Here is a 23,041-nt window from a genome sequence, read left to right on the forward strand (position 1 = left end):
CCTCTCTACCGACAAGCTCGTCCTGCAGCAGTCCACAGCCGTACTACGCGCACCCTGCAACCCACCGCAGCTGCCGCCGTCGTCTCGAGGTGCGTCGCCTCTCGCACTCACACTCTCTCTCGTCCGCCTCCGCCGCAGCCGCACTCAGGCCCGCGTGCTCTCGATTGCCTGCAGGTGCGAGACACGTCCGGCTTGTTGGCGCCAGCGAGCAAAGCGGCACCGTACAGCCATTCGACCGCGCCGCCGTCTTGCCTCGTCCAGCCTCGCCCGAGTCGGGCGCCTTCCCAAACCGGCGGAGCAATGTCCGGCCGTCTCGTCGACCAGCTTCTCGTCGCCCGTTCCGGCCATGAACGCGGGCCTCGTCGCCCCCTGCACCCCTCGCGCCCGCCCGTCGCACCGCCAGCCACCTTCCCCTCCCACGTCTCCCTCCTTCCGTCCCTCCCTCCTCACTCTCGCCGACGCCGACCGCGAGCGAGCAGTGCCGCACCGTCTCCTGCTGTGCAGCAGACTACCGCACCCGACGCACGCACGCACACGCACGAGCTGGTCCCCGTGCTCCCCCCCCCTTTCTCGCCCATCCGGCATCCACTCTCCTTTCAACCACCGCCTCGCCGCCTCTCGCACCACCACTACCACCTCGGCACCTAGCCTGACCCGACACCCACCCTCGCCATGCACTCCAACAAGCAGCAGCACTCGCCCGACGCCCTGCGCACCAGCGTGCCGCACAACCCGCCCTCGCCCCTCCTCGTCTCGCCCACCTCGGTCCCGCCCGTGACGACGACCGACAGCGCCGTCGGCCCAAAGGACAAGCCGCCGTCGCCGACCTCGTCGCGCCGCAAGCCCGCCCCGTCCGTCACGGTCGACGACCTCGGCGAGCCCTCGCCGTCCCCCACCCGCACGGCGTTCCACCACCCTCAGCCCCCGAAACTCGTCACGTCCGCCTCGGCCGTCGACGTGCGCCCCTCGTCGAGCCGCCAGCAGCACGCCCCGCCGCCGCTGCGCTCGGCGACGAGCGACGACCCGATCTCGCCCACCAACCGCGGCGAGTTTGCCCGCGGCCGCACCGTCCCCTCGACGCCGCCGTCGTCGTCGCGCCGCGAGCGCAGCACGTCCAAGGGCCCGCCGGTCCCGGTCCCGCACGACGAGGACGACATCGCGACCCTCAACTTTGATCGCCGCCCGTCCCAGATCGACCCGCTCACGCCCTCGTTCCACTACGCCCACTCGGCGGCCAACGCGCCGCCCGTCCCCGGCAGCGGGAGCGGCGGCGCCGCGTCGACGCCGCGTGCCCTGACGGGCGGCACCACGACGTTCGCGCCGCTCCCGCCGTGCTCGCCCGTGCGCTCGCCGCCGACCGAGCAGCGCGGCCACATGCGCCAGCGGTCGAGCCACGCGCGCAACCCGAGCATCTCGCTCTCGTCGCCGCTCGCGAGCCCGACCTCGGCGACGTACGGCCCGCACGCCCAGCAGGTCCCTCCCTCATCGGCGGCGGCGGCGACGAGCGCGGCCAAGATCCTCCCGCTGCAGCCGGCGCGCACCCGGGCCCCGATCGAGGCGTTCGCGAGCGTCGAGATGCTCCAGGGCCAGCGCGAGCACCAGGACCGCACGCGCGGCACCGAGGTGTTTGGGCCCGGCGGCACGTACGAGGGACGGGCGAGCAGCTTGAGCGGCGAGGGCGGCCTGCCGGTGCGTCTCTCATTCTCTCCCTCCTTCTCTCTCTCTCGATGCGGTCTTACTGACACGCAGCTCCCTCGCCCGCAGGCTTACTCGCGCCGACACGACCCGCTCGCGGCCGTGCGCGCCGCGCGCAACCCGAGCATCGCCGCCGCGTCGCACCAGCACCAGCAGCAGTACGGCGCGAGCCAGCTCCCGCCGCTCGAATTCGACATCATGAGCATCGCGAGCCAGTTGAGGGAGCACGACGCGAGGAGGGGGAGCGAGGACGTTCGCGGTGGAGAGGTGCGTCTCCCTCTCTCTCTCTTTCTCGTCCGGCGCGGAGGCGACCTCAGTGACTTACACAGTTCTCTCCTTCACAGTGGCCCCGTCGGTTCAGCGAGGCCTCGTCGGGCGGCGACGACTCGCCGCCGGCGACGCCGTCGAGCGGCGGCCCGACGCTCAACCCGGCCTTCTCGTTCCCGACCCGCTCGAGCTCGTCGCTCAAGTCGGCCGCTCCGGCGTACACGTCCAACAGCGAGCTCGGGCGCGCCTTCTCGTTCGCCAAGCGCGACTCGCACGGCGACGGCGGGCCCGGCGGGTGGCGCACCGAGCACCTCGGCGCGAGCGACAAGGCGTTCGCGCTCCAGCGGCCCTCGATCGTCGCGCTCCCCGTGTACCCTGCACCGGGTGGCACCCTCGGCCGCAGCTTCAAGACGCGCGCCAAGAAGTGGGCGACCAAGGTCGCGCTCGTCACGGTCCTGCTCGCGTGCGCGTCGAGCTGGGTCTACCTGTGGGTGCGCCTCGGCGCCATGCGCATCGTCGAGCGCAGGCGGCCCGGCGTCTTTGTCGGCGGGTGGTGCTACCTCGCGCTCGAGACGGTCGTCACCCTCCTCATGACGGTACACTCGATCTGGACCGTCTTCACGTACCGCCCTCGGTCGACCGAGCCCAAGCTGCGCCTGCGCGGCGACCACAACCTGCCCTCGGTCGACGTCTTTGTCGTCTCGTCGGGCCAGGCCGACCAGACCGTGTTCGACTGCGCGGTCGCCGCTGCGTCGATGGACTACCCGCCGCACCGGTACCGCGTCATGGTCCTCGACCCGCTCGCGAGCGCCAACCTCGAGCGCGAGTTGACGCGCCACGCCAAGTCGCAGGCGGCGCCGCACCTGTCGTACCATCGCCGCGAGCTCGGCGCCGCCCCTTCGAGCGTCGTCGTCGACTCGAGCGACGAGAAGACGCCCAAGCTTATGCAGGAGGGGCAGCAGCGTCGCGAGAGCAGCGGCGCGCGCGGCATCGAGACGGCGGCGACGACGGCCGCCAACTCGATCAACTTTGGCATGGTCGAGGCGGCGTCGTTCGGCATCAAGGGCCCGGCCGAGTTCATCGCCGTGTTTGACGCCGACGTGAGCTTCTCCTTTCTCCCTCTCTCGCGCAGTCGTCGTCGTCGTCGACCGAGTCCCTGACCTTCTCAACCCGCCGCCCGCAGATGATTCCCGAGCGCAACTACCTGCGCGCCGTCCTGCCGCACATCCTCGGCGAGAACAAGGTCGGGCTCGTCAAGACGCGCCGAGGGTTCATCAACCTCCCGCACCGCGTCAACCAGCCGACGGCGACGCTCCTCACGGCGTGCGAGACGCCGGCCGACACGCGCTCGGGCTTCCTCCTGCGCCGTGCCGCCTTGACCGAGATCGGCGGCTTCCCATCGGCGTCGTGGATCCACGACGGCCAGTGCGAGGCGCTCCTCCAGGGGCGCGGGTACCAGGTGCAGCAGGTCGACGAGGTGCTCCAGTGGGGCATGGCCAAGCCGACGTACGCGTCCCAGATCGGCGCCATGATGGTCAACCGCCTCGGTCCGCTGCGCACGGCGCACCGCCTCGGCTGGTTCATCCGCGGCGACAAGACCCGGCTCATGCCGTTCGGCGCCCGCCTCAAGGCGATCGGCAAGGCGCTCCTGCCCCTGTTTGGCGTCGTCGTCCTCCTCCTCGCCTACGTCTACCCGTTCATGTTCACCTTTGGCGGCGTGAGTCCCCTCGTTCCCTCTTTGCCCGTTGTCGCACGGGCCCCCGGGACTGACCTTCCTCCCTATCCTCCTCTCCTCGCACCGCCACAGATCCTCGTCCTCACGCCCAACCTGAGCAACCTCAACCGCCTCCTCCAGGTCACGCTCATCATGGTCCTCCTCAACAAGCTGCATGAGGTCGTGTGGTGCTGGTCGACCGGCCTGCCCTCGCCTCGGCGCGTCCTCCAGGCGTGGATCTTTGCCGCGCCGTACCAGGGCGTCGCCCTCGTGCGCCTCGTCCTCCCTCGTCGGCTCGGCGGCTACAAGGCGCGCACGTCGGACCTCCACATCAACGAGGTCGTCGCGCACCCGGTCCGCGAAAAGTGGTACAAGCGCCTCGGGTGGGCCGCAATCGACCCGCTCGTGTCGACCATGTTTGCGTTCCTCGCCGCGTTCGGCGTCGCCATCTGGCGCATCGTGCGCGACTACGAGCACGGCACGACCGACCGCCACCAGGCTCTCTGTGCGTCCCCTCTCTCTCTCTTTCTCTCTCTTCCTTCCCTCCTCTCTCCCTCCCTCGAGTGAGTTCGGGACTGACTCTCTCCTCTCTCCCTCCCTCGCAGTGACGGTCCTTCTCACCATCGCCTGGCCGACGCTTCTGTGGAGCGAGTTCCTCTTTGCGTCCTTCGTCCCCTTGTGCGTCTCTCTCTGCCTTCCCTCTCCCTCCTCGCCCGAGACTGACCTCTCGTCCTCGCCGCCCCGCAGCATCTGCCTCCTCTTCCCCTCGCACCTCCTCACCGAGCCCCGCGAGTCGTTCCTCATCCGGGACCACTACTCGCACGTCGCGCGGCCCAAGCACCACTTCAAGACGGCGAGCCCGTTCAAGGTGTCGCGCGCGCCCGAGTTCGTCACGGGCGTCGTCGTCGTCGCGTGGGCCGTCGTGTGCGTGTGCGTCGCCAAGTTGACCGACGTGCTCGCGTGAGCGAGCGAGCGCACGGCCGGTCCACCTCTCGCTCGTCGCGCGTCGTCGAGCCTTAGATACCCCCTTCTTCTCCCCCCTTTCCCCCTCGTCCCGTCTTGTTCCCTCCTCTCCTTCGTGCGCGCCTCGCCGACACTCTGTATCCACGCATCATAGCCTCGCGCGCTCTGCTCTTGTAGCTTTCCTCCCCGGTGCGCGCTCCGGCGCTGCCTCTCTTTCAGTTCTGCATTGGCGGCACAGCCCGCTCGTCCTCTCTTCTTCGCGTGCGTCCCTCGAGAGACCAACTCGAGAGCGCAAAGCTGTCCACGACGACCTCGAGAGTCCGTTGCGAACGCGCTCTGAGCGGGACGAGGAGGAGAGGAGGGAGAAGTGGCTCTCTGACCCGTGCCGCGGCTGTCGAAGGATAAAGAGAGAGCTTGAGATTGCTATTGCATGGCTCAAAAGCGGCCAGAGGAAGATGCGCGGGCTCGCACGCAGTCGACGAGGACGACGAGGGGAAGGCGGGCGAGTCGGATCCGTCCACCCACCGCCTCTGGCCCAGCTGCCTGAGCAGCACCCTCAACACCTTCTAGCCCAGCTCAGTACCCCGCACGGCCTATCCCCAGCCCGCCCCGAGCTCCCCTCGCCTCGCTCCTCGTCCTCATCTATGCCCCCAGCTCCCCGACCCGACGCCGCGCCCGTCCTCCCTCGAGATGCCCGCCTGATCGCCTTGATCCTCGCTGCAGCCGGTGCAGAGGACTGCGAGGAGGGCGTCGTGCGCATGCTCGTCGAGTTCGCTCATCGTGAGTCTCCTCGTCCCCTGCCCTTGCTCCCCTCCCCGTCGCTTGCACAGCGACGGGCAGGAGAGCTGAGGCGTGCGCGGTACGAAGACTCACAGTCTCATCCACACAGGCTACACGAGCGACATCCTCACCGACTCGCTCCTGTACGCCGAGCACGCGCGGTCCGGGTCGTCGTCGACCGCGCCTGTCGTCCCGAGCATCGAGGACGTGCGACTAGCGGTGCAGGCCCGGACAGAAGGTGCACAGGTGCCCAAGGAGGTGCGTCCACCGCTCTCTGATCGGCCGCGCCCGTCGATACCTCGCTGACCTACCTCGCCATCTCCTCTCTCGCAGTTCCTCCTCCAGCTCGCCACGACCGTCAACTCGGTCCCGCTCCCGACCCTCAACGAGGTGTACGGCATCCGCCTTCCCCCTCCAGCACAACGCCTCACCGCCCCGAACTACACCCTCGTCCCCCGCTCGGCCGCACCACCTCCTCCGCCGGGCAGCGCCCTCGAGGGCTTCGGCAACGGCTCGAACGACCTCGCCGACCTCGGTGGGGCCATCTTTGGCGGCGGGAGCAGTGCAGGCGCGAGTGCGGCGGGCGGCGACGGCGCGACGGGCACCGACACGGGCCTGCAGACGGCCGAGGGGAGCGAGGCGGGCGGGAGCGGCGGCGGGCTCTTTGGCGATGACGACGACGAGGAGGACGAGGATGAGGACGACGACGACGAGGAGATGGAGGACGTGACGGACGGGCTGCCGATGCAGGGCGGGCCGGGAGCGAACGGCGCGGGAGGAGGGGTCAAGCGCAAGGCGGAGGAGGACGACGAGTACGACTGAGCGCAGTGCACGCATCCCCTGCCTCGTCTGCGCTGTGCATCTGAGAGTTCAGCTCGTATTCGAGCTTCGAGTGAGCGCTCGAGCCTCGCCAAACCGGACTCGCCGCGGACGGTTCGGCCTTTGCTCGCCGGCGCGCGCCCGACCTCTCTCTCCCGCCTTCGCCTCACTCTCGCAGCTCCCTTGCTCTCTCGCTCGAGCATGAGCACGTCGTCTGCATCGTTCGCCGGCCTGTGCGCCGTGTGCGACAAGCCGGGCTCGCTACGCTGTGGCGCCTGCAAGGCGCTCAAGTTCTGCTCTCCCGAGTGCCAGTCTCTCGTGCGTCCCCTCTCCCTCGAGTCTCCCGTCAACTCGCCGAGGTAGCTGACCTTCCACCGTGCAGCTGTGGCCGACGCACAAGGTCCTGTGCGGCCGCGACCTCGACACGTTCTTCATGCCGCCCATGTCGCCCAAGGAGATCACGCAGCTCGAGCGGGTCAAAGACGAGCCAGTCTGCCCAGATGGCTCGAACTTTCTCACGCAGATGGACATCAGCTGGCCTGTGCGTCCACATCTGTCCCGGGCACTCTCAGCCCCGGCCCCGCACTCATGCGCTCGACGTCGCACAGGCTTTCGCCGACAGATTGCGCAGCGACGCCCACGCCGAGCCGCTCGGAGAGTTCCTGCGCCTCGACGCGCTCCTCACGGCGCACCGCCGTCTGGGCAAGGCGGACAAGGTGGACCCGCCGCGCGTGGCCGTGTCGCCTTCGCCATGGCGCATCTTCGCGGACAAGGCCGACGCCTGGACCGTGCGGTCCAGCTCCCTCGCCCACGGCAGCAACGACGTCGAGCAGACGGCAACGCACGTCGTCGACGCGATCTACGCCGGCCGCAGCCCGTTTACCGTCCTCAACGCGGTCCTGCGGCAGCACCTCGTGGCGGCGACCATCATGTACCAGGTCGTGTCGCCGACGCCCAAGCTTCAGCCCGCCGAGGCGCTCGCTCTCGTCCGGCTGTCGGACAAGCGCCTGGTGGAGGCGCTGCGGCGGAGCGACATGTCGGATGAGCAGCGCTTGAGGCTCGACCCGGCGTTGGAGCGCAAGTCGCCCGGCGACGTCGACTGAGGAGCGGCAGCGAGGCGAAGTGTTTCTCGACGTGCAACGCAGTGCTGTGTAGCTGTTCTAGCGTCGTGCGACGGTGCCCGAGAGCGAGCAGAGTGCGAGAGCCGAGGAGAGGAGAGACGGCTCGACCGCGAGGGAGCGAGGGTGACAGCAGGGTGTTCAGGGTCAGGTGCAGCGCAGCCAGCTGCAGCAGAGAGTCGCCCAGAGCTAGCAGCGAGAGGCAGAGGGCGAGCGCGAGCCGAGCGAGGTGCGGGGGAGGAGACGGCCGAGGGTCAGCGTCCAACAGCTTGCCACACGCGCTCAGCCGACGCGCGTGCACCTCTACCCGCTAGAGCAACCTCGCCAGAGCACACTGCAGCAGTTGCACTCCTACTCGAGCCGTTGCCGTTGCGCCATCCGACTTCATCTCTCGCCCTCGCCTCGTCCCCCGTCATCGGCTCATGGCCACCTCTGCGTCCACCGCCCTGGACCCGCCAGTCTCGTCCGAGGCTGCACCGGCCAAGACCCAGCTCCCCGCAGCGTGGCACCTCGCGAGCGGTGCCGTGTCGGGCGCCGCGAGCGTCTTCATGCTGCAACCTCTCGATCGTACGTCCCCTCTCGCTCCCTGTGGCCCACGAGGACCCGAACTGACCCTCCCATGCCCCTCCACAGTAATCAAGACCCGCGTCCAGCAAGATCCAGCTCCGCCCGTCGCCTCGACCTCGCGCTCCGCCATCGACTCGTCCTCGTCGGGCGGGGCCGCACCCACCAAGCCCGTCGCCGTTCCGCCCGCCAAAGTCGAGCGCGCCCGCATCTGGACCACCGCAAAGGACGTCGTGCGCAACGACGGCGTGCGAGGCCTGTGGCGAGGGACCGTGCCGACCTTGTACCGGTGCGCCCTCGTTTCCCCTCCCTCGTTCCTGTCGAGATCTGTGCCCTCAGCGCGCCCCCGAATCTAACTTTCCCCTACCCCTCGACGCACACAGCAACGTTCCCGGCGTCTCGCTCTACTTCCTGTCGCTGTCGCGGTTGCGCACCTTCATGGGCAACACGACCCTCTTTCGACCAAAAGGCGCGCCGTTACCTGCGCCCGGCACCAAGGCCAAGTTGACGCCCGTCGGCGACCTCCTCGTCGGTAGCACGGCACGCACTGCGGTCGGCTTTGTCCTCACGCCCTTCACCCTCCTCAAAACCATCTCGGAGGTGCGTCCCCCCTTCTCGCCCTCTCTCTTCCTCTTGTTCCCAGCTCAGCTCTCGCCCCTCGCCCTCGCAGTCGACCCTGTCGCTCCCCGCATCATCCACCTCGGGCCCTCGCACGCTCGTCAAGCCCTCGACTTTTACCGCGCTGCGCACCCTGTACGCCTCGGGCGGGATCCGCTCGCTGTGGCGCGGCGCCGTCCCGACCGCGCTGCGCGACGCGCCCGGCGCAGGGCTCTTCATCGTCTTCTACGAGCGCGGGAGGCGCATCATTGGCGTGGCGGGCGATGGCGGAAAGGGCGCGATCGGCGGTGGCGTCGCAGGTGCGTCCCCTCCTCCCCTTTTCTCTCGTCCTTTCCCTCGAGCTCATCTCGCGCCCTCCCTTCCACACAGGTGCCGCCGCCTCTCTCGCGTCGACCCTCCTCACGACGCCGTTCGACGTCCTCAAGACGCGCCGCCAGCTGTCGCCCGACACGTACACGACGCTCGCCGGCTCGGCGGCGCGCATCTTTCGCACGAGCGGCATCCGCGGCTTCTGGGAGGGCGGCGCGCTCAGGGTGTGCCGCAAGGCTGGCAGCGCTGGCATCGGCTGGGCCGTGTACGAGGCCTTTTTGGGCGTCGGCGAGGGGAGGAGGGCGGGTGCGAGCGCGGCCAAGGACAGGAGCGGCGGTGGCTAGAGGTAGAACGAGAATTATCTCTCTCTCTCTGCATATCACTCATCGACTCGCTCTCGAGGACGCTCGGCGAGAGCTAGAACGAGAGAGAAAGACAAAAGTTGCACGCCTCGCACGCTTTTCAGAACCGCCGCGTCCCGCACGCACCCCTCGCCTCGCCTCGTCGCACGCTCTGCCGCCCAAACTCTCAGAGCTCACGCAAAGTCGTGCCACGCCTTGGCGGCGTCGACGATGGCCTGGACGGCGGGCGACGTCGAGCCGAGGTCGAGCTGGTCGATGCCGTTCGAGAGCGTCGGCGCGATGAGGTGCTTGTGCGTGAGCCACTGCGGGTGTGCGTCCGACTCGTCAGTTCTCGGCTGTCGCTCCGGTGGAAGCGCCGACGTGGCGAGCGCAGCAAGGAGAGGGAGGGAGAGAGAGAGAGAGAGAGAGGGACGCACCGAGCGGCAGAACTCGCGCACCCATCCGAGGGTCCACCACCTCTCCCACTCGTCCTCGCCGGCCTCGCCGTCCTTCTCGTCCTTGGCCTCGTCGGCGTTCTTGAAGGGGAGCAGCTTGGCAAAGTGCCCGAGGATCTCGAGGAGCGTCTGGGCCTGCTCGGCCTCGGACTCGGCCAGGTACGACGCCGCCGACGCGATTTCGGGGTTGTCCTGCGCGTCGCGAACGGCGACGTCTGCTCGTCGAGGAAGAGGCGTTGAGGAAGAGGGAAGAGAGGAAGCGAGAGGCATGTCAGTGGCGGATCTTGAGAGAGAGAGAGAGAGAGAGAGAGAGAGAAAGGTGAGGACGCACCGCCCTCGGCGTCAAGCTCCTCGCCGCCGCCCTCGGCTCCTCGCGCCTCGTCCTCGCGCCTGAAGCCCTCGAGCCTCGCCCTCGCCGAGTCGACGCGGAACTGGACCGTGCGCAGCGTCACCTGGAGCATCTGCCACAGGTCGATGTCGCTCCACGTCTTGGTCCTCGCGCCCGGCTGCTCGTCGGCCGGCGCAAAGACCCACGCCGTCACGTCGCGCGTGTCGACGAGGCGGTACTGGAGGAGCTTGTCGAGCACGATGAGGTGGAACTGCGGGTGGCGGCGCCAGAACGCGGCGACCGTCGTGAGGAGGTCCTGGCGCGCCGAGGCCGACGACGTGAGGCCGCGCAGCAGGGTGAGGTACCGCTCGAGGGCGTTGAGGAAGTGCGAGAAGGACCGCGAGCCGACGTTGAGGACCGTCTGGACGGCGAGGTCGCGCTTGACCTTGTCGGCCTCGGCGGTCGACAAGCCGCGCTCCGACTCGAGCGCCTTCTGGAACGACGCGAGCTCGTCCTCGGCCTCCGAGATGGGCGCCTTGGCGCGGATGAGGCGCAGGAAGGCGGATGCGGCGGCGTAGTGCGTGTGCTCTGCGAGGGCGAGAGGCAGAGCTCGAGTCAGTAAAACGGCTCAAGTCGAGACGGGCCGGATAGAGAAGCGGCAAGGACGACTCACGCTCGTCCTCGTACGCGTAGTCGGGGCCGGGCGCCTCGTCGGGGAAGACGCCGGCGTCGAGCATCGACCCGGGGACCGTGTTCTTGATGCGGTCGAAGTAGCTGAGGCGGATCTCGAGGTCCATCGTGCGCTTGACGAACACGCGCTGCGGGTGCTTGTCCGACACGTCGACCATGTCGCTCGCCCAATCGGCCCATCCCCACATGAAGCCGTAGTTGGACAAGTGGACGGCGAACCAGTCGGCGAACCGGCGCACGCCCTCGGCGTCGAGCGACGGCGTGTCGGCCGAGGCGGTCGACGCGTTGAGGCCGGCGTACAGCTTGCGGACCGACTTGCCGAGCGAGGGCGCGACCGTCGTGGGCGACACGCGGCACAGCTCGCACAGGAGCGAGTAGTAGTACATGCTCGTGTGCGGCGGCGACGGGAGGGCGAGGATGGACGACACGATCGACTGCGCGACAGAGAGACGTGTCAGGGACTCGATTCGGCACGAGGGCACGAGGGAGAGGATGAGGACAGGGCGCGAGAAGGAGAGGAAGCGGGAGGCGCACCTCGACGAACAGGTTCTCGAGCGACCACTGCGGGCCCGTCTCGACCTTGTCCTCCTGCGCCATCTTCTCGTCCTCGTCGTCGCCGCGCTGCGCCGGCTGCTGCTTGGCCGAGCCGACAGGCTTGAACGTGCCCTTGAGGAACCAGTGCGGCAGCTCGAGGAGGAGCGTCGCCGCGTCCTTGCGGTTCGTCTCGTACAGCGAGATGAGGTCGGCGATGAGCGACCGAACGACGATGCCGGCCGGGTCGTAGAGCGAAGGAACCGACTGCAGGAGCCGGTGGGGAGACGAGGTCAGGGCCCGCTCGTGCGAGACGCACGAGAGAAAGGGAAACACGAAGCGCACCTCGTCGTCGAAGAGGCGCAGCGTCAACCTCGTGCCGTCGTAGCCGACGCCCTCGTCACCGCGCAGGCCGGCGCTGATCGGCGGCGGCGGGATGGCGTGCGTGCCCGAGCCAGCGCTGAGCGTCAGGTCGCCCTCGTCGCTCTCGGGCGGGACGAGCACGAGCGGCAACGTGAGCGCGTCGGGGTTGTCGACGATGGCCGGCGCCGCGTCGTCCGTATCGGCCGGGGCGAGCTCGAGCGCCGAGAACGGGTTGGGGAGGACGGCCGAGACCGGGAAGATGCCCTCCGAGTCGGACGACGACGACGCCGACGAGAGCGCCGTGACGAGCTGCTCGAGCGAGTCGTTCCACTGCGCCTGGTGCTCGCGCTCGGCGAACAGCTCGCGCTCGATCCGCCTCGACGACAGGTACGCCTGGACGCCGTCGCGCAGCGTGTCGATCGACGGGTCGGCGAGCGTCGAGGCGTCGAGGCGCAGGAGGGCCTCGACGATGATGCGCGCGCACTCGTCGCCGCGGCTAGCGCGCAGGCCGGGCTCGTCGAGGACGGCGACGAACGAGGTGAGGAGGTTGACGAGCGACGAGGTCGAGATGACGGGGCTCGAGGCCGGGAGACGGGTGAGGTGGGCGAACAGGATGACCTGCGTGAGGACACGATCGTCAGTCCTGCGACGACAGAGAGGAGGGGGGGGGAGGAGAGCGGGAGAGGGAGGGGACGCACGCAGTACCGGACGCTCTTCCACTTGCGCTCGTCGAGGAACTGCTGGAACGCCTTGGTCAAGTCCTGGACGACCTCCTTGCCGACGTTGACCTTGTCCTGCGCGTCGTCCTCCTGCGCCTCGCCGTCTGCGGCATCGCGAGCCGCCGCAGCCTCGCTCGAAGCGGGGGCTGCCTCGCCGTCGACGCCGACGGGGCGAACGGGCAGGCCCGGGGCGGCCGGAAGGTTTGCCGTAGGCGGTGCGGGCCTTGCGCCCTCGGGTGCTGAACGAGGCGGACCGGGAACGGCGGGCGCGACGGGCTTCAGCGAGAGCTGGGCGATGAGGGCGGCGTAGTGCGGGAGCTTGTGGGGCAGCTCCGAGATGCTGTAGGTCGTCCTCGAGGTTAGTCAGGTCGCTCGAGGATTCGAGGGTAGGAGAGGCAGCTCACGCAGCACGGAAAGCGAGGAAGACGATCTCCTTGTCGCGGAAGTACCAGCTCTGGATGTCCTCGGCCAGCGAGGGGAGGTCGACGATCGGGTCGTAGCTCTACGCGCGTCGAGTCGGGTCAATGAGATCCTCGCACAGAGAGTGTGAGGAACAGGAGGACGCACCGGGCTGGTGCCGAGCTTCCACAGCGTCTCCTTGAAGCGGGTCCGCTGCGCCTCGAGGCTCGGCGGCGCCTGCTGCCGCTCGTAGTAGCCACGCCCACCGCCGCCGTAGCCGCCTCCAGGCCCACCCGGGTACTCGCCGCGCCGTCCTCCCGGCGACGACTGGAAGTTGCCGCGCTCGTCCTGGCGACGGCGGTAGTTGGGCGAGCCCTCGTCCTCCTCTGCGTGCGCGGGAAAGACAGTCAGTTCCCGTCGTGGGTGAGATTCGTGGTGGGAGGGCAGAGCGCACCGCGACCGCGCTTCCTGCCGTACCCTCCTCCGCCCCCTCCTCCGCCGCCGTACCCACGGTTGCCGTAGCCGCCGCCGCCGCCGCCTCCTCCACCGTACCCGCCGTTGTAGCCACCTCCGTATCCACCGCCACCGCCGCCGCCGTGATAGCCGCCGTAGTTGGACTGCAGGGAGAGGCGAGAGACGGGGAGGGGAGGGGAGGAGAGCTGATCAGGGCTTGGCTCGGGCGCGAACGCTGGGGACAAGGGCGCACCATGAAGAGGTCGAACTGGAGCTGCTGCGAAGCTTGGCGAGCTAGCTGAGCGTCACCTGTCGAGAGGTGCGAGATGTCGAACCACGAGCGGGTGCCGGCCAAACGGCCCAACTCGCTCGCGAGTGTTCTCGACGGCCTCTCTCGCTGGGCAGAGCAGGGACTCTCGCACGGCTGGGACAAGCATCAAGACATGCGCGCTCGAAGCACCAGGCGTTCCGGTTTGTCTACAACAGCTGCGCGCTCTCTCCTCGCTCACCTCCCGTAAGGCGGTCCTCCTCCGCCTCCTGCGCCGCCGCGGTACGCTCCCCTCATGATGCCCGCCCGCCCTCGCACCGCTGCTCCTCTCCCGCTGCCCCGACCCGTGCCCATGCCCCGCTCGCGGTCGAGCGCGAACAGCAAGTCCTGCGCCTCGACGACCCGCTGCCCGGCCGCCCACTCGTCGCGCGCCGTGCGCGTGCGCTGCGCGTCCGTCATCTGCGGCACGTTGAGCTTCGACACCATGAGGTCGGTCGCCGCAGCGTCCTGCGGCTGCTGCCCTCGAGCGCCGCCTTGGTCCGACGAGTTGGCCGGGTTGAGCTTCGAGGTCGACGCAGCGCCGCCGACGCCCGCGCCGTTCGGCGCAAAGTTGGGCTGCGGCATCGGCGAACCCTGCGCGCCGCCGCCAAACTTGGCCTTGGGCAGGAGGCCGCCGGGCGTGCTCGGCCCTGCGCCGCCCGGCGTCGGCGAGCCGACGGGCCCGTTGTTGAGCCACGAAAAGGTGCGGCCGCCGAGCGAGCGCATGGCCGTTTGGTCGGCGAGCCGCTTCTTGATGTCCTCGGTGCCGAACTTGCCCGGGCCGAGGCTGCTCTTGAGTGCGGATGCGCCTGCGCCGCCGCCGGGTGCGGGCGTGCTCGTGCCGCTCGGGCCGTCGTCGCCCGCCTTGGCCTTCTTCTTCTTCTTGGGCTTGCCGTCCTTGCCGAGCGATGGCGTGTCGGCGCCCCCGGCGCCCGAGCCCTTGCCGCCGGGCGTCGCCGGTGCGGCGCCACCGGCGAGCTCCTTGCCCTTGCCCTTGCCCTTGGCCTCGCCGCCGGCCGGCTTCTTCTTCTTCGACGCTCCGCCGCCGCCGCCCTCGTCGTCAAGCGCCTCCTTGCGCGCCTCGGCCTTCTCCTGCTCCTCGAGCTCGATGCGCGCCGCCTCGCTCGCCGCGAGCGCCTCGGCGAGCTGCTGCTCCTCGAGCTCGCGCTGATCCCGCTCGCGCCGGTCGCGCTTGGTCTTGATCTCCTCGGCCGTCTCGACGCGCTTGAGCACGGCAAGGAGCCGTTCGGGCTCGTCGTACACGAGCGTGTCCCACGCCGGGACCTTGACGCTCGACTCGCCCGCGCCGCCGTGGTCCATCTCGACGTCGTCGTCGTCGCCGTCGCCGTCCATGATCTCGTCCACCTCGCCGTCCATCGGGTTCCGTCGCCGCCGCTTGCGCGGATTCGGCGCGACGAACGGCGGGACGCGGAAGTGCGACGCCTGCTGGCGGTGGTCGCGCGCGGCGATGGACGAGTTGACGAGCGACATGAGGCGGGCGCGTGTCGCGAGCGCGATGAGGGGGATCGTGTCGGGCTCGAGCGTCTTGAGCTGGAAGGCGGCGGCTGTCGCGGCGGAAGGGAGAGAGTGGGCGAGGCAGGTCAGGCTCCGTTTGTCGTCGACGCTGGCAGAGAGTGCACGACTGGGGAGGAAGAGGAGGGTGGGACGCACCGACTTTCTTGACGCACTCGGCGAGTAGGCTCGGGTCGATAAAGTCCTGCTTGCGCGAGCGGTCGATGCCGGTGTAGGCGTGCGGGTTGGGCGGACCGCCGCTCGACCCGGCGGCGTTCATGGCCTGCGCCTGGAGCCGATCGTTGGTCGCGCGCAGCGACTCTTCCTCGGCCTGATCGGGAGAGCTTGGAGTGAGCGACGAGGTCTGGGAGGGCGGCGAGAGGAGGAGGAGCGGTGACGCACGCCGAGGTCGACACCGCTTGCGCCGACGGCGTCCATGAGCGAGTCGACGTCGGTGGCTCGAGACGGCTGCTCGGGCGCGCCATTTGCGCCGCCGTCGGGGCTGTCGACGAGGGGGGCACAGGTGTCAGTCGCTGCCGTGAGAAGACGAGGGAGCAGAGGGACGCACCCGGCCGAGGTGCCGCGAGCGGGTCCTTTGCCTGCAAGGAGGGGGAAGAGGGGAGCTTGTCAGTGAGTGCTCCTGCATGGCCGCCACGGCCTGCTGTGCCCCTCACGCTCTCGGCCTCATCGGTGTGGAGGGGGGGGCGAGGTCGTACGACCGCCTCGCCTCGTGGGCCTCGTGCTGCAGGACGGACCTGCTCCGTGCAGTCCGACTGGTGGGAAAGAGGAACGAGGGGACGCACCCTTGGCCTGGTTGGCGTGCGGGAGCTGCAGCCCTTGCGGGTTGGCGCCTCCTTGAGGCCACGGCTGCGGTGTCGCGGTGCGGCTCGCCATGCCGCGGGTCGAGGTCGGGTGCGCTCTGTCTAGCGAAAGAGAGAGCGTGCGCTCAAGCAGCAAGGTGCGAGCGGGCGAGGTGGAGCAGAGGGCCGACCAGGATGAGGTCGCTCCGCCGCCTCGCCCTTGCTCACCACCAGCAGCCTCTTGCCCGGCGTGGGCCGCGGCACGCTTGCTCTGCTTGCTGCTCTCGAGGTCCTGCAGCGGGACGCCCGCACTCTCGGTCCTCAGAGGCGGTCCCCCTCGACTCGCCTCCCGCTCGCTCTCTCCCGCCCGCGCCAGCTGGCTTGCGACGCCTGGCTGGATGTGCTTCTCGGCGGCGCGCGCAGCGACAGCTGTCAAGGCTCTGCGCGGGCATGCGCCCTCGCTCCGTCTCGTCTCGAGGGACGGCTGCCTCTTCCCCGTCCTTCGCTCCCCTCAGTCTCTGTCGTACCGGTCGCTGTCCGCTTTGATCTCTGACAAGTACTGGGCTTGCTCGCCGGTGGACCGGCGTCGACGCCTCCGCAACAGCTCACGTCCGCACGCCCGGCGGTCCGTGCACTTGGCTCGGGCGAGCTTCGTCAGGCGTCGTCCTCCTCGGGTCCTCTCGTCTCCCTCCTCTGCTCCCCCTCGACGACCCTGCTCGATCGCCATGAGCGCGCACCTCGTCGCGCCTGTGAGCAATCCGCACGCCGACCGCATTGGCGGGCTCGACCTCACCGTCGTCCTGGGCGAGCTGCACTCTCTGCGCGACGCCGTCTCGGGCATGGACGAGCGGCGTCAGCAGAAGTACCTCGAAAAGGCCATCGACGCGCTCGTCGCGCGTGTGCAGCGCAACCTCGAGGCGGACGGCGTGTGGCGCAAGCTGGCCGCTCTTGACGCCGAGAGCGACCCGCCGAGGACGTTCCAGGGCGCCGTCTACGGCACAATCTCTCAGCTTTACGCCCGTCTTCGCTCAGGCAAAGTCGGTTCGTCGGTGCAAGTGGTTCGTCCCCCCTTCCTCCTCGTAAGGCCTGACGAGATCGACCTGACGGCCTACTTCCCGCAGGCACAGGCGGCGCAGGCCATCTCGAGCCTCATCGTACGTCCTACCCTCTCTTCCTTTATTGTTGCCCAGGCGAAAGCTGACGAGCGCCCGCGCATCCAGGTCCGCGGCTGGCAGCAGCCAAAGCCCTTCTCGTCGCCCGACATGTCCGCCCCGCCACGATCCCTCGCCTTCTGCTACCTGAACTCGGCCCTCGAGGCCGTCCGCGCAGCGAGCTCGAGCCCGATGCACAGCGAGACGACTCACAGCGGCGTCCAGATCGGCCTCGCGCACCTCGCACGGGCCCTCCCTTGCCCTCAGTGGGAGGAGCTCGCCATCGTCGACCCGGGCCTCGCGCCGACGGCGACGTATCAAGAGGTCATACTGCGGCAGCTCGGAGCCCTGGCGCACGCGCTCAACGGCGCCATCCACCTCGAAGCGCTCGTGCGTCCACGTTCTCTCGACTGCGCCGCCTCGTCCCCCTTCTCACCCTCTCTCTCTCCCGCAGGAGGCGCAACTCAACGCCATCATCAACACGGCCGTGAGCCTCACCTCTCGAGCCCTCGAGGTGTTCGACACTGACGTGCGCGAGCCCGCAGAACGAGGGCCGGTGCCACTTTCTCGCTCTTCGGGACAGCCACGCACCGGTGCGTCCCGCGTTCTCCTTTCTCTCCTCCTCGTCCCCGACCTAATTCCCTTGCCGATACAGGCGACGTACGCCGTCGAGCCACCGCCACAGTACATCTCGGACCACCGGGCGAAGATGTACGGCGTCTCGCCGGCAGACTTGGCGGGACGGTGGGCTTGACCATAGAGCTTCTCCCCTGTAGACACTGCATCTCTCGCGCCCCCCGAACGAGTCATTTCGACGCGACAGAGAGCGGCGAGGCTCGTGCGGCGCTTTCGGTTGACCTTCTCAAGTCGTGCTCTCGCGCTCGCCCGTGCCCTCGACTTGTGGGCGCTCTTACCGGTCCTGCTCATAGCCTGTCTGAAGTAGACGCTCCTCGCTTCTCGTCCAAACCGCTGAACAGGGAGGATTCGAATAAGCCGCCCGGGAAAACAAGGCGAGCGGGCTGCAATGGAGTCGCTGTGGCTTGCGCTGGACCCCGAGCGAGTGCAGAGAGTCTGCAGCTTCAGATACGAATGTCCTCGCGACCTTGGCTGCTCCAGCGGGTGCTGCGGAAGCTCACCTCATCCATCGGAGCGATGAGCGCATCGGCGCCAGCTCCCTCTCCTCCTCCTACACACTCGTCGCACTAGCTTGCTTGCGCTCAAATCCAGCACAGCCATGGTCCAGCCCCTCACCATCTACAGCGCGCGCATCTGGTGCGTCCTCGCTCCTCGCCCACCGGCCCCACCTCGAACCTCTGCTGACCTGAGCCTCACCCACTGCAGCCCCTGGGCCCAGCGTGCCACTCTCGCCTTGCACGAGGTGGGCGCCTACGCCAACAAGCAGGTCGAGCACGTCGAGATCGACCTCCAGGTGCGCCCCGGCTCGCATCCCCCAAGTGAGCCACCGTCGAGCGAGAGCTCACCCACCTTTTGTGCACCCGCACCGCTCGCAGAACAAGCCCGAGTGGTACGCGTCCAAGGTCAACCCGGCGTCCAAGGTGCCCGTCATCTCGGTCGGCAAGGAGGGCGCCGCCGACCAGGTCAACATCCCCGAGAGCGGCGTTCTCCTCGAGCTCGTCGCCGACCTGTTCCCCGAGGCTGGCCTGAGCCCAGCCGACCCGGTGCAGCGTGCCGAGGCGCGCTACTTCGCTCAGCGGTGCGTCCTCGTCTCTCTCTCTCCTTTAAACGGCCGTTCTGCGGCATCCCTCTCGGCACGCGCGCTGACCTCGTGGATGCCTCCCTCGCAGCTACACGGACGTCGTCACCTCGGCGATGTACCAGATCACGATGCACGGCAAGCCCGAAGCCGGCGCGACCCTCCTCGAAGGCGTCACCGAGATCCAGTCGCTCCTCAACCGTCACCAGGGCACGTTCCTCCTCGGCGACAAGCTCAGCATCGGCGACCTCGCCGTCGCGCCTTTCATCGGCCGCATCTACACCCTCGGCAAGGCCGGTGCGTCGCCCGTCCTCTCGACCGTCGTCGTCGTCCTCGGCGAGCAGCCCCCACACTTCTTCCCCTCGCTCGCAGGCCTCATCCCGGACGAGACGTTCTCCAAGCTCGCGTCGGACAGCAAGTACGAGCCGTTCCGCAAGTACCACGAGGCGCTCACGTCGCGCCCATCGTGGAAGGTCCGTCCCCTCTCCCTCGTTCTCTTCCTCGTCCTCTCGCTCTTCGGCAGCAGCCGACCTGACGCACCCCTCGCGCGTGCAGGAGACTTTCGACGACGAGTACATCGTCGAGAAGATGAAGGCGCGCCTCGAGGCCCACAAGGCGCAGAAGTGACTCGCGGCGAGGCCGAGCGGGTCGAAGTTGTAGCAGAAGTTGTCCGCAGTGCAGCAGTCTTTCCGAACCTCTCTCGAGACGCGAGAGGCGAGAGAGAGGACCTCGTGATGCATCGAGACTCGAGAGCTTGCCTTGCGCGATAGAGCCGCTCTGGTTGCACCTGCTCCTCGTCCTCCTCCTCGCGCCCGATCGCGCTACAAGACGATCCACCTCGATTTCCAAAACCACTCGGTGGGGTACCGCCTCCCGCCGAGGTTGTTGATGACGAGGGCCCACGCGAGCATAATGAGGCTCGACAGGAGCACGAGCGGGACGTACCACCACCCGAGCTTGGCGACTTGCGGGATCGTGACGGCGAGGAGGGCCGTCGCGCCGCCAGGTGGGTGCCTGGACGTGTGAGAGGAGGTCAGGATCGGGCGAGAGAGAGAGAGAAAGGGAGAGGGGCGTACGTGATCTCGAGGAGCTGCATGACCGAGAGCGAGAGGGCGAGCGAGCATGCGGCGGCACTGCAGGGGCAGGCGAATGTCAGTCTCGGTGTCTCGACCAGACTATACGAGAGAGAGAGAGGACGGACGCCCAGTTGACGCCAAAGATGTCGCCGACCGTGAACCCGGGCTTGTAGAGGAACAGCTTGGCGACGCACACGCCGAGGATGGCCGAGATCGTGTTGCCCGCAATGACGCACCGCTGCGAGTCGTCGGCTTGGTCAGGAGAGGCTCGACGTGGGCAAAGAGGGCGAGAGAGAGGGGGACGCACGGGCTGGGTGAGGGGAGAGGTGTGCGCGGCGTAGAGAAGGACGGCCTCGGCGCCGAACGAACCGACGATGAGCGGCGCGTTGCGGCCGGCAAATGCGGGTGACCGTGAGGCTGTAGGTCTTGATCGTCAGTCTGTGCCGTACACGGGCAAAGAGGGAGGAGAACGAGTGGAAGGGAGGACGCACAGAGCGAGACGAAGGCGATGCCGCCAAAGCAGCCGAGCATCGTCAAGAGCATGTCCCACAGCTTCTCTCTCGCTCTCTTGCCCAAACTCGGGCCCTGCTCACCCGCCTCGCCGCCTTTGCCGCCGCCGCCCTCCTCGACGCGGTCGCGGTCGCGCAGGCCGTCCTGGCTGTCGCCACTCGCGCGCTTGTCGCGGTGTCGCTCGCGCAGTGGCGCAGGGAGGACCTTCTCGGCCGTGTGGTGGGCGACCGTCGTCGGCTGCTGGTGTCGCGGTGGAGGCGGTGGGCGGTACCCGAGGAAGCGGGTGAGGGGCCAGCCCTTGTCGAGCCACGAGTCTTTGGTCGACGAGGCCGGGTCGGCGGTGGACGGGGGAGGGTCGGGCATGGTGCGGCGCAGGTGGAACGAGGGAGAGGGAGCGAGAGACGCGAACGAGCTGGACGTCACCGGCTCGCGAGGCAAGCTTGCGTCGTGCTGATGGGGCGAGGGGTGCAAGGCAGAGAGGCTGCATTGCAAGGTCGACTGCAGGCAGTACCGGCGGAGGAACGCTGTCGATCCGAGAGAAGGCGAGGTGGACGACCTCGCCGAACTGATGAGGGGGAGGAGGGGGCGGGCGAGAGGCCGACGAAGGACGCTGGCGGCTGGCGAGGCGGCTGATCGAGTTGCATGGTTGAGCTTGTCGAGGCTGCGCAGTAGCTCGGGCGCTCTCGAGGTGCGTCGAGCTGTTGGTGAGGAGGAGGAGGAGGTGGTGGCCTCCGACTCGCCATCGTCCTCTCGCTCGTCTCTAGCTAGAGCCGCCGTGCACCCGACTACAGCACCGCCATGGACTCGCAGCCTCTCCCTGACGCACACGCGGCCTCGTCCAGGTGCGCCTCTCCCTCTCCTCCTCCCCTCCCTCCTCGCCTCTCGCATTCCTCACCAACAGCCAGGCTGACCCTCCGGAACCTCCTCACGCAGAGACCGCCTCAGCTACTTGCCCGCCGAGGTCCTCGCCGACATCTTCAGCTACCTCGCGCCCAACCCTCCCGCACCCCTCTCTCGCCGCCTCCTCCCCTACTCGCGCACCGCCAAACTCGCACGCGTCGACATCCAGTCGGTCAAGCAGCTCAAGAGCTTCGTCGACACGGTCAAGGGCACACCCGCACTCGGCGGCTACGTCCGCAGCCTCACCCTCAACCTGCGCGACACGACCGAGACCATCCTCGCCCTCGAGACGGCCTTCAACGACACGCTCGGCGAGGCCCTCGCCCTCCTCCCCGCCGTCAAGGAGGTCGACGCCGTCGACTGGATGACGACCTCGTTCCTCCTGTCGGACAATGCCGTCGCCGCCGCCGCCGCCCACCCGCTCCACACCATGCGCCTCAGCATCCTCCTCACCCAGCTCAACTCGCTCGACTTTGTCACCTACCGCCTCGCCCTCCTCGCCCGATACCCTCGGTTGCGCAAGGTCGAGATCACCGTCCTCCCCTTCGACCCGGGCTCGACCTCGGCCGTCGCGTTTGACCTGTTCCCGGCGAGCGACCTCGCGCCCGCCGCACTCGACATGGCGCCGATCGCCCAGGTCGACAAGCTCGTCGTCGTCGGCGCGCTGTGCGACCAGCGAGTCGTCAACATCCTGCGCGCCTTCCACGGCGTGCGCGACGTCGAGCTCGCCGACACGTTCGCGTCGCGCCACATCGCGCCCGCGCTCGCCGCGCTCGACCCGTCGGCCCTGCGCGGCCTCGTCCTGCGGCGGTACCTCGTGCCCCCACCGGTCGACCTCCCGGCGCAAGAGACCGACTGGGCGCGGTTCGCCAACGTGCACGAGCTCTCGTTCGCGCTGCCTATCGGCTCGCCCGACGCGCTCGCCGCCGCCCTACCCTCGTTCAGCAACCTGTCGCGCGTCGTCTTTGGTGCCGGATCGGACCCGTCGGCGGCCCTCGTGCAGCACCTCGTCGCCCACCGCCCACCGCTCCTGCGCGAGGTCGTCCTGTCGCACGTCACGGGCATGGTCGGCGAGCCGCTCTCGCCCGAGTCGGTCCCGGCCGTCGCCTCGTGGCTCGAGGCCATGACCGCCGCCGTCATCGCGAGCCGCAGCCCCGACGCGAGCGACGACCCGGGCGCCGCAGCGCGCGCCGTCCCGCCGTTCCCGCTCGACGGCTGGCTCCTCCCGCAGTGGTGCCCCGACTTTACGCCGTCGGACGCCGAGGCGCTCCTGCCGCTCGCACGTTCGGTCGGCGTCGCGCTCGGCGGCACCTTTATCAGCGCGTGCCTGACGACGTACGTCCTCGACCGGCAGGTCGACCTGTGGCTCGGCCACGACGGCGAGTCGGGCGCGGGGGTGCGCGACATGGGCGACGACGAGCGCGAGGTCATCTGCGACCGGAGCTTCTGGGACGCGCTCGCGCTGCGTTATGCGGCGAGGCTGCTCGAGGGGACGGACGGGGGAGGAGGGGCGGCGGCGGCGGGCGACGAGAGTATGGGTGCGTCCTCCTCTCCTCTCTCCTCTCTCTCCCTCACTCGAAGCCGCGAGTCGAGCCTGACTCTCTCTCTCGCGGAACGCAGATTATTCGTAGAGCCGAGGAGCAAGGCCCTGCCGCTCGACGTGGCCGTCTTTCACCCGACCTCGGCCAGGCGTCGCAGGTACGAGCAGCGCGAGGGCTCCCTCGACGAGCGTTGAGCGAGGGGAGGGTCACCGGAGCGTCGAGTGCCTCTCGTACCGACGGACCCTGTGCAACGAGGACGTTCGAGCCCGGTAGTCGTCCCGAGAATTGTCCGAAAGCGCGATCGTGTGCATCAATCTATGAGAGACGAGCCTGTCACGCTGTACTTGCAGCCTGAGAGTGTTTGCTGAGCGCGACTTGGCGTCCGCGGCCGCCGCCGTTACAGT

General features: G+C 68.8%; 9 protein-coding genes across 9 annotated transcripts; 7 read left to right on the forward strand and 2 right to left on the reverse strand.

The window, feature by feature from the left end:
* Positions 1-672: 672 nt before the first annotated feature.
* RHOBADRAFT_41316 (glycosyltransferase family 2 protein) lies at positions 673-4,640 on the forward strand (the record flags this gene model as incomplete). The annotated part of the gene is made up of 7 exons (XM_018413855.1): positions 673-1,689; positions 1,765-1,962; positions 2,040-3,062; positions 3,146-3,679; positions 3,770-4,181; positions 4,282-4,354; positions 4,424-4,640. 7 exons carry the CDS (start codon positions 673-675, stop codon positions 4,638-4,640), a joined length of 3,474 nt encoding a protein of 1,157 aa, XP_018273371.1.
* A 643-nt stretch (positions 4,641-5,283) lies between these two features.
* On the forward strand, positions 5,284-6,269 carry RHOBADRAFT_51201 (uncharacterized protein; the record flags this gene model as incomplete). Its single annotated transcript, XM_018415712.1, has 3 exons — positions 5,284-5,419; positions 5,529-5,677; positions 5,753-6,269. 3 exons carry the CDS (start codon positions 5,284-5,286, stop codon positions 6,239-6,241), a joined length of 774 nt encoding a protein of 257 aa, XP_018273372.1. The 3' UTR covers positions 6,242-6,269.
* A 170-nt stretch (positions 6,270-6,439) lies between these two features.
* Positions 6,440-7,341, forward strand: RHOBADRAFT_41318 (uncharacterized protein; the record flags this gene model as incomplete). The annotated part of the gene is made up of 3 exons (XM_018413856.1): positions 6,440-6,556; positions 6,621-6,779; positions 6,847-7,341. The coding sequence occupies 3 exons, from the start codon at positions 6,440-6,442 to the stop codon at positions 7,339-7,341; spliced, it is 771 nt and encodes a 256-aa protein (XP_018273373.1).
* A 437-nt stretch (positions 7,342-7,778) lies between these two features.
* Positions 7,779-9,241, forward strand: RHOBADRAFT_33504 (uncharacterized protein; the record flags this gene model as incomplete). Its single annotated transcript, XM_018413117.1, has 6 exons — positions 7,779-7,923; positions 7,990-8,027; positions 8,121-8,209; positions 8,304-8,520; positions 8,591-8,837; positions 8,908-9,241. 6 exons carry the CDS (start codon positions 7,779-7,781, stop codon positions 9,189-9,191), a joined length of 1,020 nt encoding a protein of 339 aa, XP_018273374.1. The 3' UTR covers positions 9,192-9,241.
* Positions 9,242-9,275: 34 nt separating this feature from the next.
* On the reverse strand, positions 9,276-15,914 carry RHOBADRAFT_51203 (uncharacterized protein). Its single transcript, XM_018415713.1, has 16 exons — positions 15,749-15,914; positions 15,514-15,544; positions 15,348-15,447; positions 15,105-15,276; positions 13,636-14,998; positions 13,380-13,494; positions 13,128-13,290; positions 12,842-13,059; positions 12,679-12,776; positions 12,254-12,614; positions 11,538-12,173; positions 11,196-11,459; positions 10,645-11,095; positions 9,975-10,559; positions 9,626-9,858; positions 9,276-9,511 (listed from the first exon to the last, which is right to left on the reverse strand). Exons 1-16 carry the CDS (start codon positions 15,837-15,839, stop codon positions 9,383-9,385), a joined length of 5,010 nt encoding a protein of 1,669 aa, XP_018273375.1. The 5' UTR covers positions 15,840-15,914; the 3' UTR covers positions 9,276-9,382.
* A 556-nt stretch (positions 15,915-16,470) lies between these two features.
* On the forward strand, positions 16,471-17,650 carry RHOBADRAFT_41321 (uncharacterized protein; the record flags this gene model as incomplete). Its single annotated transcript, XM_018413857.1, has 6 exons — positions 16,471-16,803; positions 16,867-16,899; positions 16,966-17,286; positions 17,351-17,383; positions 17,442-17,489; positions 17,552-17,650. 6 exons carry the CDS (start codon positions 16,471-16,473, stop codon positions 17,648-17,650), a joined length of 867 nt encoding a protein of 288 aa, XP_018273376.1.
* A 448-nt stretch (positions 17,651-18,098) lies between these two features.
* RHOBADRAFT_65970 (uncharacterized protein) lies at positions 18,099-19,310 on the forward strand. Its single transcript, XM_018418835.1, has 6 exons — positions 18,099-18,168; positions 18,238-18,325; positions 18,408-18,610; positions 18,702-18,907; positions 18,983-19,083; positions 19,166-19,310. Exons 1-6 carry the CDS (start codon positions 18,131-18,133, stop codon positions 19,235-19,237), a joined length of 708 nt encoding a protein of 235 aa, XP_018273377.1. The 5' UTR covers positions 18,099-18,130; the 3' UTR covers positions 19,238-19,310.
* A 48-nt stretch (positions 19,311-19,358) lies between these two features.
* Positions 19,359-20,546, reverse strand: RHOBADRAFT_23864 (uncharacterized protein). Its single transcript, XM_018412614.1, has 5 exons — positions 20,178-20,546; positions 19,994-20,103; positions 19,812-19,924; positions 19,687-19,743; positions 19,359-19,624 (listed from the first exon to the last, which is right to left on the reverse strand). Exons 1-5 carry the CDS (start codon positions 20,227-20,229, stop codon positions 19,432-19,434), a joined length of 525 nt encoding a protein of 174 aa, XP_018273378.1. The 5' UTR covers positions 20,230-20,546; the 3' UTR covers positions 19,359-19,431.
* A 448-nt stretch (positions 20,547-20,994) lies between these two features.
* RHOBADRAFT_51206 (uncharacterized protein) lies at positions 20,995-22,909 on the forward strand (the record flags this gene model as incomplete). Its single annotated transcript, XM_018415714.1, has 3 exons — positions 20,995-21,038; positions 21,130-22,634; positions 22,728-22,909. The coding sequence occupies 3 exons, from the start codon at positions 20,995-20,997 to the stop codon at positions 22,829-22,831; spliced, it is 1,653 nt and encodes a 550-aa protein (XP_018273379.1). The 3' UTR covers positions 22,832-22,909.
* Positions 22,910-23,041: the final 132 nt, after the last annotated feature.

Source organism: Rhodotorula graminis, assembly GCF_001329695.1.
Source record: "Rhodotorula graminis WP1 unplaced genomic scaffold RHOBAscaffold_2, whole genome shotgun sequence".
Lineage (NCBI taxonomy): Eukaryota > Fungi > Basidiomycota > Microbotryomycetes > Sporidiobolales > Sporidiobolaceae > Rhodotorula > Rhodotorula graminis.